General features: G+C 35.0%; 1 protein-coding gene across 4 annotated transcripts in view; it reads right to left on the bottom strand.

Annotated features, from left to right (window-relative positions):
• ATG2B (autophagy related 2B) overlaps window positions 1-14141 on the bottom strand; it is a 78667-nt gene that overhangs the window by 43501 nt on the left and 21025 nt on the right. For all 4 annotated transcript variants that reach the window (XM_036841771.1, XM_036841770.1, XM_036841773.1 and 1 more), the window contains 11 exons: window positions 13413-13592; window positions 11165-11261; window positions 10067-10252; window positions 8915-9069; window positions 8717-8822; window positions 7724-7985; window positions 6264-6414; window positions 5182-5274; window positions 4854-5042; window positions 2775-3048; window positions 1293-1395 (listed from right to left, as the gene is read on the bottom strand). In XM_036841771.1, coding sequence (XP_036697666.1) covers window positions 1293-1395; window positions 2775-3048; window positions 4854-5042; window positions 5182-5274; window positions 6264-6414; window positions 7724-7985; window positions 8717-8822; window positions 8915-9069; window positions 10067-10252; window positions 11165-11261; window positions 13413-13592 — 1796 coding nt within the window. The remainder of the gene's footprint in view (window positions 1-1292; window positions 1396-2774; window positions 3049-4853; window positions 5043-5181; window positions 5275-6263; window positions 6415-7723; window positions 7986-8716; window positions 8823-8914; window positions 9070-10066; window positions 10253-11164; window positions 11262-13412; window positions 13593-14141) is intronic.

Consider the following 14141-nt stretch of genomic DNA (forward strand, 5'->3'; position numbering starts at 1 on the left):
CACCGCAACAAAGAGTAGCCCTCACTCGCCGCAGCTAGAGAAAGCCCGCACGCAGCAACGAAAACCCAACGCAGCCAAAAAACACATAAATAAATTTTTAAAAAAAGAAAAAAAAAATGTAATCCAAGCCCACTATCAGGCTAATTTAAAGAATGATTTCTCCTGCCTAAGAAATCCTGAAGCAGTGGTTCTCTAAATCCAACTGCACATTGGTATCACCTACTGTAGTTTCATTTTTTTAATTGCAGTATAGTTGATTTACAATGTTGTGTTAATTTACAGCAAAGTGATTCAGTTATACATATATATTTATATATATATTCTTGTTCATATTCTTTTCCACTATGGTTTATCACAGGATATTGAATATAGTTCCCTGTGCTATACAGTAGGACCTTGTTGCTTATTCATTCTATATATAATAGTTTGCATCCGCTAATCCCAAACTCCCATTCCATCCCTCCCCGATCCCACCTCCCGCTTATCAACCACAAGTCTGTTCTCTATGTCTATGAGTCTGTTTCTGTTTCTTAGTTAAGTTCATTTGTGTCATATTTTAGATTCCACATATAAATGATATCATATGTTATGTCCTTCTCTTTCTGACTTACTTCACTTAGTATGATCATCTCTAGATCCATCCATGTTGCTACAAATGGCATTATTTCATTCTTTTTTATGGCTGGGTAGTATTCCATTGTATATATGCACCACATCTTCTTTATCCATTCATCTGTCAATGTACATTGAGGTTGTTTCCATGTCTTGGCTATTGTGAATAGTGCTGCTATGAATATATCACCTGGTGTATTTTTAAACTATACTGATGCCCAGGTTCTATCTCAGAATCTCAACGTGGGGCGCAAGAATCAGTGTTCTGTAAAAGCTCCCCAGATTTGAAAATACTTTCCTAAAATAATCACTGGCTATAAAATTCATCTGATAATTAACCAAATGGTGCTGTATGATACCTCTTCTACTAAAGTCCTTTTCACAAATGAACTATTTTTAGAATGGGTATGATTCTTTTGTCCATCTAATTAGGCTAAGTAACTTGAGGCCAAAGAACACATTTTATATGTCCATCTCTGTCAGTATCTCATAGGCACCTTTGATAAAGTAGTACATATTTTTTATTTAATTTTTCCATCTTCCTCGGGGTTTTCTCATCAAGGCTGGATATTTTTAGCTTAAATTTAATAGCCAAAATGTCAGTCAAAAAAGCTACAGCAACTTGTTTCTGAAAGGAAAGTCTCATTAAATGTATGTATCATGTCCATTTGCTTACTCACCGCGGCCAGTCAAAGTCATCTGACGACGCTGTATCTCCATCTCCTCCACTAGTCACGTGGAAAAAATTAATGGATGGTTCTCCTTTATCCTCCTGGAATGACCCTAATAAAACAAGACTGATTCATGGAGATGCATTTCTTCTCAAATACTAAGAGAAAAGATACTTTCCTCCTTCGAGGAGCAAATATCCTCTAAATCAGGGACATAATGCAGTGTTAAGTTCTACAACATTTATTCATTTATTCCTGCTGCACGTGTACATGTGGGGAGACAGGATGAGCAGATAAATTAAAGATGCTGTTTTCTGCTCAAACGCAAATTCTTAAGTATGAATGTTTAACGTGTAAGGTGCATAATCATAACATATTAAATATAAGGGACTTCCCTGGCGGTCCAGTGGTTAAGACTCTGTGCTCCCAATGCAGGGGGCAAGGTTCAATCCCTGGTCAGGGAACTAAGATCCCGCGTGGCACGGCCAAATAAATAAATAAATAAATAAGCATAACATATTAAATATAGTAGTTACCACTTACTGAGTGCCACTTAGTGATTATTCTTCATAAAAGTTTATGCAGTTAGTCCAGGAACAGATTTTTTTTTTAATGTAGTTATTTTAAGAAATAACTACATTTCTTAAATGTCTATTTTGTACCAAGCACTGTAAGAGTTACTTCACAATAACCCCATATATGTTTTTTCATTCTATTTTACAAAGAATGACTTTCCACCAGAATAATGAGTTTCTTATCACTAGAGATAAGGGAAGATTCCAGATAACCCCTAAAGGCCTTTTCATGAAATCATAACTGGCAAGTCAATTTTAAATATCTCTAATGATACGTAAAACTCAGAGAAAACAAGGGAAGGAAAACTGCAGCCTACAGAGAAGGAGGCGAGCAGAAAGAGGAGGAGAGGGGAACTTAAAACAGATTTACAAGGAAAAGTCACTATTAGTACGATGGCTGAAAGCTCAAGCTCTAGTGTCAGACTTGGGTTTGAATCTTGATTCCGCCATTTACTACTACATTGACCTTGGGAGGTACCTCTTCAGAAGTCGACAGATTCCTCACTTATAAATGATAAAAATAATTGGAAATAATAAGCCTAACGTAACTATGATGATTAAAGGAAACAAGATAATGTGTGTGAAGTGCTTAGCACACAGCAAACATAGAGTGGCACTCAATAAATTTTGGCTACTATTAGCCCTACAACAAGTAAGTAGTAGGTGGTATTAAAATGTAGGCTAAAGCACTATATTCTCAAAGTGAATAAATCATCGTGCATTGTAGTTTCTTTTCAAAAACTGACAGATATCACGTTTGTATACAATATTAGAAAAAAGCTGTTAAACCTGCTTTCTAACATATGTTCTTTAATTTTATTGTATTGGGGGGCTGTCATATACTTTTCTTAACGTAAGTTTCAGTAGCAGTTGTTAGTTTCCAGTCTGGCTCTTTTACAGGCATGGTCAATCTTACCAACTAGTTCTCTAAAGGTAAGTTCCAATTTAACTTGTTCAGGGGTTGATCCTCCTAGGAATTCAGTCTTAAACTCTAGATCTGTGAATGTTAAATGAAGAATCTCCTTCTGAAGTGACTTCTTAAACCATGGTCCTCTCTCTTGATCTGATCGAAGATCAGGTATTGGGAAGCGAACAGAAAGGTTTAATACTGGCGTGGCAACTTGTACTGATATCCGACAATTTGCAGGATTATGTGAATCATCTAGAAATACTTCAGTGAAAGCTTTGTGCTAAAACACAAAACATCAAAAATATGCCAAAATGTTAAATTAAGCAAATAAACATAAATGACACTAGTATTCAACATTACAATATACATAATCACTATTTCCTCATTCAGGATAATGTATTAACACACAATTCATATTCACTACTATCATATTAATTTAGTGTAATGAAATTTTATAATGCAACAGCTACTGACAAAAGTCAAAACTACTGGCAAAAGTTAAATCCTCACATAAAAAAATTAATTAAAATAAAAACTGAACCAAAGTGAAGACACAGGTGCTATAGATGTATATGTATCTTACAACAGACTCTAAAGAATAATGTGTAAATTAGCTTATCAACAAACTCAATATGGGTAAAAATCACTATAGTACCCAGCATTCAATTTGAAGGATTTATCCACCAATATGCTACTTTAAAGACTTCAGTGTGAAATCCGATGAATTATACCAAATGCAAAGGCCCATCCCTGACTCATCTTTGTATTTCCAGGGCTAAGCCCAGGCCTGGCATATCACAGGTTCTAAATAAATATTCCCTAAATGACTCACTCTGAGTTCCCCCTAAATGGCTCACTCCGAGCTCCCATCCAACCCAAGGGTATGATGCCATCAAATGACCCTTAGAAACCAAAACACGTATGCACCATTTACTTAAAGCCACATTATAATAAAGGGGTCAAAGAACATGCCCTTCAGATAAAAGTCTATTTCTATTTTTTCTCTAAAATGAATTAAAACGTATGAAGCTTTAGTCCAGAGTACAGTGTAGGTGGTAACAATCCTCAGTTTCACGGATCAGTCTCTAACCACCTAGATTAGAAAGTTCCGTTTTTATGCTAAGACTTGGATCCTATTTTTTCTCTCCCTTATTTGACTTTCTAATACTAACCCCCACTCTCAGCAAAAATTGCTCAAGAGATAAAATCATCATCCCAGTACATCTATGGCTAACAGCAAATATAAACACTTGCCCCACAGAACTTAAAATAGCAATTGTTGACAATAAAAATTAAAGAATCTTGATTTAATGTGAATACTCACCACTAATTAAGGGAGAGGCAAATATGCAGAAAAATATCTTTTCCCTTTTCTTTTCAGACAAAGTTGTCTCTGTCTGCCTAATCCTAAAATTCCTAACAGACACCTTACAAACCTGACTTACTTGATTAGCTTAGAAAAGACTCCAGGCACCAGATCTAAGTAAAAGTGATACAATGTGATGCTCCATTACACAATATGATAAACTATGTTCCCAATTTCAAGAGTATATTCTACATTATATGGGCTGCATTTTACAGGAGATTCAACTAGTTCATTATACGTGTGAATAAAGTTTTATCGAGATATTATAGTCACAGTTTATAAAATTCAGATAAACACAGAAAAGGAAATCTAATTTTACTACTCTAACATAATCAATGCTACCAAATGGTCTATTTCCATCCAGTCTTTTTCTATACAATTTTATTTACACAGTTGTAATAAAAGTTTAAGTGGAATAATATATTCTACTTTCTCACTTCATACTTCTTCATGAGCCTTCTTCATGTTGCTGTACCCTCTTTATAGCCATCATTTAAAGTGGCAGCATAAAATTGCACTCAGTACATTAGCACAACTTATTTAGCTAGTCTACTATCTAGACATTAAAGATGCCTCCTTTTTTCATTATTACAAATAATGCCGTTTTAATAACATATGCTATTTAACCTATTAAGAATACTTAAGCTCAGAAATCATCCCAATAAGCCTATTAGCTAGCTATGATCATGATGTGTATTTGCAACTTTTTAAATACTTACCAGACTAATATGCTTATTATATGAAGTATACATGTGTGATGCCATCATCTCTACTGTAGTGAGCTTCTGTGGTTGAAGCAAAGAATTTAACCTGTCCACAATACTGATATCCAGCTCACAAAACACTGGATTTAACTTAACTTGTAATTCTGCCTTCTGAGGAACAGAACTAAGTCTTGCCTGACTACCCTAAAAAAAAAAAAAGAAAAAGAAAGCATTAATATGATCAGTAACGAGTCTATAAAATTAAATTAAAACCTTGTGATTGTGATAAAATATACATCAAATGAAAATTTACAGGTGCTAATCACACAAACAGATCTCTTACCTGGGGTCCTTTATTCTCAGAATGCTTATAATGAAGCTGAAGACACACAGGGGGGTGAGAATCAGTTTGTTCTTTGGAATGGAACATTAAAAGCTTAAAAACAAAGATGAAAATAAATGAAATGTACAATATTAAGCTATTATTAATCACATGAATTAATAGAGGAGCTAATATAATAGTGGAAAGAGCTTTTTGAAGTCAGAAAGGCTGGTTTAAGCTTTAGTTTTGTCACTTACTAGCAATGTGACTTTTAGACAAATTAGTTAACTTCTGAAATACTTAGTATCACATCTGCAAAATGTATGTGAGGATTCAAATAAAGCGCTTTGAAAATAAAATAAGTCACAAGGGCAAAGTAACAGCAATAAAAATGTCATTTTGATAGCTTTTAAAAGTTTCTCTAGGACATGCTTTTAGGATAGGAAAAAAATCAGATTAACTATAAATGAGCACAAGACATTTCACTTATCTTGAACAGTGCTTAGCATATAGTAGGCATTCAATAACTATTTGTTGAATAATAGAATTCTTCTGAAATTAAGAGTGCTTGGAAAATGAGTGAAATTAAGTCATTTGTCCCATAACCTGTCTGACTCTAAAACAAGTCAACTCTAAAAATGTAACACACTCTTATAATGGCCTTAAAGGCCACACTTAAAAATCTGTTTCAGGACTTCCCTGGTGGTGCAGCGGGTAAGACTCTGTGCTCCCAATGCAGGGGGCCCAGGTTCCATCCCTGGTCAGGGAACTAGATCCCACATGCATGCTGCAACTAAAAGTTCGCATGCCACAACTAAGGAGCCCGCCTGTCGCAACTAAGGAAGCCACGTGCCGCAACTAAGGAGCCCTGGAGCTGCAACTAAGGAGCCCACTTGCCACAACTAAAACCTGCTGCAACCAAATAAATAAATAAATATTTTTTTAAAAAATCTGTTTCAACAAAATATAAATGCAAACACCACAAAAAACTTCTTCCTATACAACTTCCTATGCCTTTTTAAAGAAAATCATTGTTGTTCACACAATTCTTAACAAGCAAGACATTTAAAGACTAATCCTAAAGGAAAAGTATCAGCATTTACCTCTGTATAGTGAGGAGGAACAGAATGAAAATCAGTCGGAAACAGGCATTCCAAAAGTTCCATTTGCCCTATGGACATATCAGTACTGAAATATCTAGAAGCTGATCTTTGTCTTTGTTCATAGGATACTTTGATGCCAGTACCTATAAATCTGTTATAAAAAAATGCATCATTTAAGAGTACCCATATACTGCTAGACTAAACAATGTGTCAAACAACAGTACACAACTGTTAATACCTACCTGTTCTGACAAGCTCAAATTGTTAGTAATAACTAATATTCTTAAGGATATTAACCAGAAAGACTGCTTCAAATTCCCCATTCCCTGACATAAGATAAAGAAATCAGATCTGCTGATAAGAAATCACCCAGGACTTATTTCCCAACACTGCCCTTCCCTCTTCTACATTTCAAAATTTACACTCCAGTGGATAAAATCTTTCAAATCTGTAAAATATATGTACATAGTTTCTTAAACTTATCTAGAAGGATCATGCAATATTTTTAAAACTTTAGTCAGTGGAACTCAAATGAAGGTCTACCTCTAGTTTTTGTTGCGTTTATTGTATTTCCTACTGGCAGATATTTGAAACCTTATCAAAAATAGGAAGAAAAAATGTTTTTGCAGTTTTATTATAAATATTATGGTCCTAACCTGTAGAGTTTCTGTTGCTAGATATAAAAACTACTTTGTATATTAATTTTAATACTTCAAAAAAGTTAAAGTTAAAATGAAAGCCCAAGGCGTTTTCTAAAAATAGTAATATATGTGCCTAAGCCATTACATAAAATAACATATGAATGGACAATTTATAGGTCACTCTCATGTTAAAATAAATAGTATTTGCACATTAACAATATTATATGTACTTATAAACTTAATTATCTCCTCATCTATTACGACTCAACCCATAAAAAGATCAGTGGCTATTTGAACAGCTTTGATTTTTTTTTTTTTTAAGCAGAAGTTGAAAATGTAGCGTCCATGCTCAGGATGAGCCTTGGTATCATTTCCCACCCCATGGCCAGCGGCATATGAATCACTTTCAAGTCCCTTTGCATTAGCCCATTCTGCGCTCACCACCACTGCCATCTCTACTAAACCTGTGACAGTAAGAACTATTTTTATGATCATAATGGTGTCAGTGGGGAATGAAGGCAAAATGTGGGCAAAGAAACTTGACAAGCGCAGGGCAGGGAACTAAAGAAAAGATAATTTAGACAACTCCAAATTATATAGATCTTATATCTGAATGTTTCACATGCCAAATAACCTGAATGAGAGATTCTATGGTAAACATCTTTGCAGCACTTCAAGAAAACCACACTCACTCTACTCATTTACAAATATTTAAAATGTGAATTGGAAAAACAAATGGAGATAGGTAGGTATTGCAGATAAATGAAAAGTTCACATTTGGTTCTTTTTCAAGGATCATTAATAAATATAAGAGTTTACCTAAGGTGATCATGTGAGCAAGCTTCTGCAAATACTGCTCGGAAAGACTTAAAATCTTCTGTTGCAAATCTTGCTGGATCAATCTTTTCTATACAAGTAAAGAAAGCTATCGCCATAGGTGTCAATGGATTAAGGTTCAATGACGTTTCAGGTGGAGATAAAGGATCGATGTGAAGCACAGAGATTGAAAACGTTCCCACAGCTAGTCTAAAAATAAATTCAGGCCTGGATTCATCCACTGAAACAGATCTAGAGGGGAGAGCTGAAATACATGTGTTAAAATTATATTCATAAAAAAGTTAATACTTAAAACAATCCATTATATCAAAATTATAAAACATTTACTCGTGTGTTAATTTTAAAACTAAACCTGAGGTTTTAGTCTCAAAAAACATGTGATCACACATTTTGAGTGATATTAAACAAGTAAAATAAACTAATCTTTCTGCATTTTACATCCAAGATCCTTGATACTTGAAGTACAAAAAAAAAATTGTTACAATAGGAAACATACGAACAAAACTTTTGCATTAATAAAACTGTATTGGAAAAAGTCAGAGATTAACCAAAAGCTGCTCTTCAAATTTTCCTTTAAGTCTGTGTCTATTTCAATTAAATTTTGCAGAAAAGAAACCTGAGGTTCTCTTTCAAGGAAAGTGTAAATGTGAAACAAAAATCAGATAGTTGACTGAGACCCCTAAACTGCAATAATAATATGAAACTTACTGTGTACTTTTTACTAAAAATATTTAAGTATTTAAATACACAAAGAATACAATAAATAGGCACCTATTCTGAAACACTTCATAGTGAATTGTTCAACAATGCTTCATTTTGTTTCTAAATTTTGTTAAATAGCCTAGACCAAAGAAAATTTTATGAAAAAGAAAAGAATCAATAGAATGGCATTTTTTAAAAACAATTTTTTTTTAATTTTTAAGTTTTTAAAAATTCCAGGGGAAACTATCAACAAATGTCTTTTTTTTTACTTACCAGTCTTCTGTAAAGATGTTGGGTGAACTAGGTTGGATGGTAATGCTGACCCTCTTACTGGCTGTTCTTTATGATGATCAAGGAAATCTCCCCAAGTTGGCTGAAGCTATAAAATAATTATTTTAAAGCACATGAATAAAGTGCAAAATTTTAGAAGCAACTTTTCAAGAACAGAACAAAAATTAATTAATACTTTACCACAGTAGTACTTAACGGAGATCCTGCTGGGGTGTTTGTATATGTACTAGTTAATGATAACTCAAGGTCCATATTTGGGGGTTCCCCAAGAGGTGGAAGAGAAGAGAGACTATGGGACATGTCCATATCAGCCATGGAGAAAAAAACTTCTTCTTCTAGACAGAATTAAACTTTGTCAGTTTTATTATAATTCCAATTCACATCTTTAAATAAGTTCATATATATTAATATCATATTCTTCCCTCAGGTTATCTGAGATATAGTGATGTCCTAAATTTTATGTTACTTCAAATGGGGTAATTTCTTTGGAACCAAGATATTAATGTCATAGTAAAAACTCAACTGAATATAGATTAACAAAAGGTTAAGCTAGCCCACTGGTGAACTTTTTAAAAAAATATATGATAAGCTGCATTACATGGTATAATGTAATGTCATTAACTGTCATATGATTTTAAAATAATCCAGATTTTTAAATAGTATAAATATCTTGCAATCTCTGGTTTCATATGGATATAGCTATTTCTTAAAAAAAAAAAAAAAAAAAAGAGTTGAATATTTTATTTAGAATTCTATTTATGTTTTACTTCTTTCTAGAGACTGTTTTACCCTCATGCAAATGAAGTTTCTTATGGCCAGAATTTCTTGAGTAGACTTTAATTTTTATTTAGTTCAACATACCATACTTAAATTGATTCTTATTATTCATGGTATTAGTTAGTGCTTACACATTCTGAAATGCAAAGTAAACCGGGTAAAGATTATATTTACATTTAATTGATAGAAAGATTAATGGACAAAGGTTCCTATGTAAAGAAAACTACTGTAAGTTATTATGAGAGCACATAAGAATTTGACAAAATGAATAATTACCCCCAATTTATCTTCTGTGTAAATCCACATTTTTAATTGACTTTCCTTAGAATAAATCATGATTTACAAAACAAAACTATACAATCAAAAGGGACACTGCAGCACGTGTGTGCCAGCGCATCACTGTAAGGCTGTGCTTAGATCGACTGATAAATTTAAACCTTCTTGGATCTTCAGTCTTTTCATTGCTGAACTCCATTTTACAGCAGCCAAAATTAAGTTTACCTTGCTCTATGATGAGAATGTATGATTCTGAAGTCAACTTTTTGAGTTGCTTACCCCGGCTAGAAGGTGTACGAGCCGCTTCTGTCTCATAAAAGCTTTGCTCTGAGGATACACCCGCAGAGAGGGAATCCTTCCTCAAATAATACCGGTTTAATTCCATTTGAATTCGATATTCATCTTCTTGCTGCATGGGTCGATTTTTTCTGTCTTTATTAGCTAACCCGATTTTGCTTGAATTTTCTACAAGTATACAAAAGGAAAGCAAAACAGTAATTAAATTTGGAGTTAATTAATCACTTCTCTCCCAACCCACTTATCCAATATCAATGGCAACTTAGTACCACAGTCAGTGCAAAACCACCACTGTTTAATATTAACTGGAGATCTAAGCAATAGCTCTAAGCAGCTAGCTAGGAATCAGAAGATCTGATCTCTGATAGATAAGTCATTCAAAATTTTAAGTGCGTGCTATTTAATGTGTTTAAGAATTACACCTTCTCAGTTGTATGAGGCACTACCCCCAACCAAGGAAGTAAGCCAGTCAGTTCTGAAAGTGTTACGTACGTGATACAAACAATCTGAACTCCAATTTGTGCCATGATAATACAATTTGAAAGATCCGACCAAATTTAACTATTGAGGATTCTTATTTACAATACAATACAGCTTTTTTTTTTTTTTTTTTTTGGCTGCATTGGGTCTTCGTTGCCGTGCACGGGCTTTCTCTAGTTGCAGCGAGCAGGGGCTACTCTTCATTGCAGTGCGTGGGCTTCTCATTGCGGTGGCTTCTTTTGTTGCGGAGCACGGGCTCCAGGCATGTGGGCTTCAATAGTTGCAGCACACGGGCTCAGTAGTTTCAGCATGCAGGCCCTAGAGTGCGTGGGCTTCAGTAGTTGCAGCACGCAGGCTCAGCAGTTGCGGTGCACAGGCTTAGTTGCTCCGTGCTTGTGGGATCTTCCCAGACCAGGGATCGAACCCGTGTCCCCTGCATTGGCAGGTGGACTCTTAACCACTGTGCCACCAGGAAAGTCCCTACAATACAGCTTTAAGTTCACACATTTCCTATATAATAATACAATTTCCTATTTGTATGCTATATATTTTAGCTAAAAAGTTTTAAAGAATTAGAAATAATAACAGAATTATACTTGCCTGGTCCAGCAACAGCTGCTAACATATCCAAAAGCAAGTGCACCTGCCTTGGCGACAGGAATAGATGTATAGAGTCTATCTGTCCATCAATATCCAACTTGAAAAAAAAAAGAAAGAAAGCAAGAAAGAAAACTACTCAGGATGAATACTCTATAAACTCATCATGACAAATCCCAGTATATTTTAATGCACTAAGAGGAATACTGATCATTTAGCCTTGGATTCCTTTACCTAAGATTCTCTCTACTAATCCACACAACCTAAATGAAAAGATATAAGGCCAACAACTGTTGTTTTAAGAGGGAAAATCCTCCTGAGAAATTCCATGTTGGCAAGTCCAATGTTACACTTTGTGTCTCTCTGAGTTTTCTGAGTATTTAAGCTATTTGAGGAGGCCTTAAGATACAGTCTCCAAGAAGGACTATCTATAGCAGTAACCGAGTAATCATTCCCATCATGATTTCAAAAGACTCAAATCATAATTTTTAAAGCTTGATTCAAACCAAGAGCAAATAAAGTTGGCTTTCATAAGTTTGCCCACAAATCACACTCCTTTGTAGAACATGCAAGGACCTTCTCTATCAACAGTGTGTCCCTGTGAATGCCCTCTGTGCCCCACAAAGCCCACTCTCCACTGGGCACAGAGCCACAGCAGAAAGAGGGTGCTCGTGTGGAATTCCCTTCTCTTTTCCAACTCCCTGTCCATTTTTCCTTTTAGAAATAAAAACCCGATCCCACTCTCACCCTGATTCTTTTGGAGTATACTCTGACAAAAGCAATTACCCTGTTCTCTACATCACATTCTGGAAAGTTGAATATGCTCGCCTTACTTTTCATTCACCTCCTCTTATTTCTAACGTTAGCACGGACTCCTATTATCTTTATGCCATTTTACAATTTAAAAATAATTCAATTAAGAAAACACTTATATTTGGGAAATGGCACCCTTCCCAGGCGAAAAACAAATTTCTTCTGATTGTAAGAACAAAAAATAAAATAAATTACATAGTGACTTTGAGAAATTTCCATGATCTAACTAATAAAATAACACATTCTCCAATAACAATAATAATCATTATTACCAACTTTGTTTTTTGAGTACTGGGGCACTGTGTTAGATGCTTTTATTTCCTCTAATTCTTAGTACTGTTCCTGTCTTACAGATGAGAAAACAGTTCACAAAGATTAAGTGATTTGCGCAAGGCCATCTACCAGACCCAGAGCCAGGATTTTAAGCTAAGCTGACCCGTGGAGTGCTGGTTTCATGGGGCTCCTTACTGACTGCTGACATCCCAGGCCATAAATCAACAAGGAGTTGAGGCTGGGGACAGTGGGAAGATCTCTTTCTGATTATATGCTGAACTTAAAACCTTTCTATGTATGTTCACATGTACTCCGTGGCTCCCCCTTCCACATTCCCACAGCCGTGTCTATGCCCTTATTTTATCTTTTATTAAGACAAAGATTGCATTCCGTTCATCTCTGCATCTGTCCCAAGAACTTGTATGGGGTCTGGCATACAGTAGTCACTCAAATGTCTAGAGCTAGTTAGATAAGTGAATATACAAATGAATAAACCCTGATATCTTCTCAAACTACATTTTACACAGATTATATGAAAGATTAGTTTTCAGAGTCTGAAAATAATACCTGACAGACACATTGTTAACTGACTAAATACACGCAAGGCTGTATTCAGCCTGATTCTCCAGGCTGTTCAATATTGTTCCCTAAGAAATGAGTACAGTTGTCTTTACACTGTCTTCAAAAAGCTATAAGACATCATGAAAAAAATCAATCTCTTTTCATAAATATTATAAAAACGGACATTCCATTCAAAATACACATAGGTGGATAGTTTTACATACACGTAATTAAACATCCCCTTCAGTCAACTTGCTTTCCCAATCCCTCCTTCCTTTAACTTTATCATTTGATGACGATAGAGATTCTTTAAGACATTCCTAGTTATCTGAACTAATGAATGTTTCTGAAAGTGGAGGAAAGTAAGCGTAGGAGACAGCTTCAAATCCTGAGCTGCATCAGATGGGCAGAAGGCCCGTCTTCACCCGAACTCTGTCACCGACAGACGGAAGCACCAGCTGAGAGTAAAAACGCTGACTCCAAGACCGTGGCCCCCTCGTCACAGGGTAATTTACAGCAACCAATCAGTGGGTCCCCGCATACAGTAAAGGATGCCTGTGGCTTTATTCTGTTTTTATCTACAGAAAATAAAACAAATACTTACCTTAGCTCCAGGAAGTACCTCATTCTGTTTCAATGTGAGACTCAACCCCAAGCTACCGACTAGCCCTCCAATCTGCACGGGGTCAGAGGGTGCTGCCTCTGGCAAACTCCTAGTTAGTTGTGGGTGTGGCTCATAAACAATTCTGGGACTCCAGCTAGGGGATAGCTTTGGCTCAGCTTCCTACAGTAAGGCAATAAGAAGAAAAGCAATTCTTTAAAATACCTTAATGTAAATAAATTGAAATGCAAAGTACAATTGTCAGTTTAAGAAGAATGAAGTATTTGACATGAAAACTGTATGATGTGACAATGGATAAACCAGTATTGTAGAGCTACCATGAAACAGCACAGTACCTTAATAAAGGCAAATCATGGAAAAGGACTTTATGAATAAAGCACAGTCTCTGTTCAAGTTCCATAATAAGAAAATTTAATAGACATTCTATAATTAAGAAAATAAGATTTGTGAAATAAAGTAAAAGATAAATTATGGAGTGATTAATTTATAAAAGGACTCTCCACTCTTAGAAGGGATTAACAAAGAGTTCCTTAATTATAAAACTTCTTTAAGATATGACTTGTAAGATATATCTTCAGCAATACATTCAGCATGTAAGGTAAATGTGAACATTACTTGATTTCCTGTTTTTACTGTAAAAAGGGTATTAGATGTTAATATATCATTTCCCTCTAAGACATAGAATCCACTGTTTCTCTATCAAGTTAATAC

This window comes from Balaenoptera musculus, chromosome 2, assembly GCF_009873245.2.
Source record: "Balaenoptera musculus isolate JJ_BM4_2016_0621 chromosome 2, mBalMus1.pri.v3, whole genome shotgun sequence".
NCBI classification, from domain to species: Eukaryota; Metazoa; Chordata; class Mammalia; order Artiodactyla; family Balaenopteridae; genus Balaenoptera; species Balaenoptera musculus.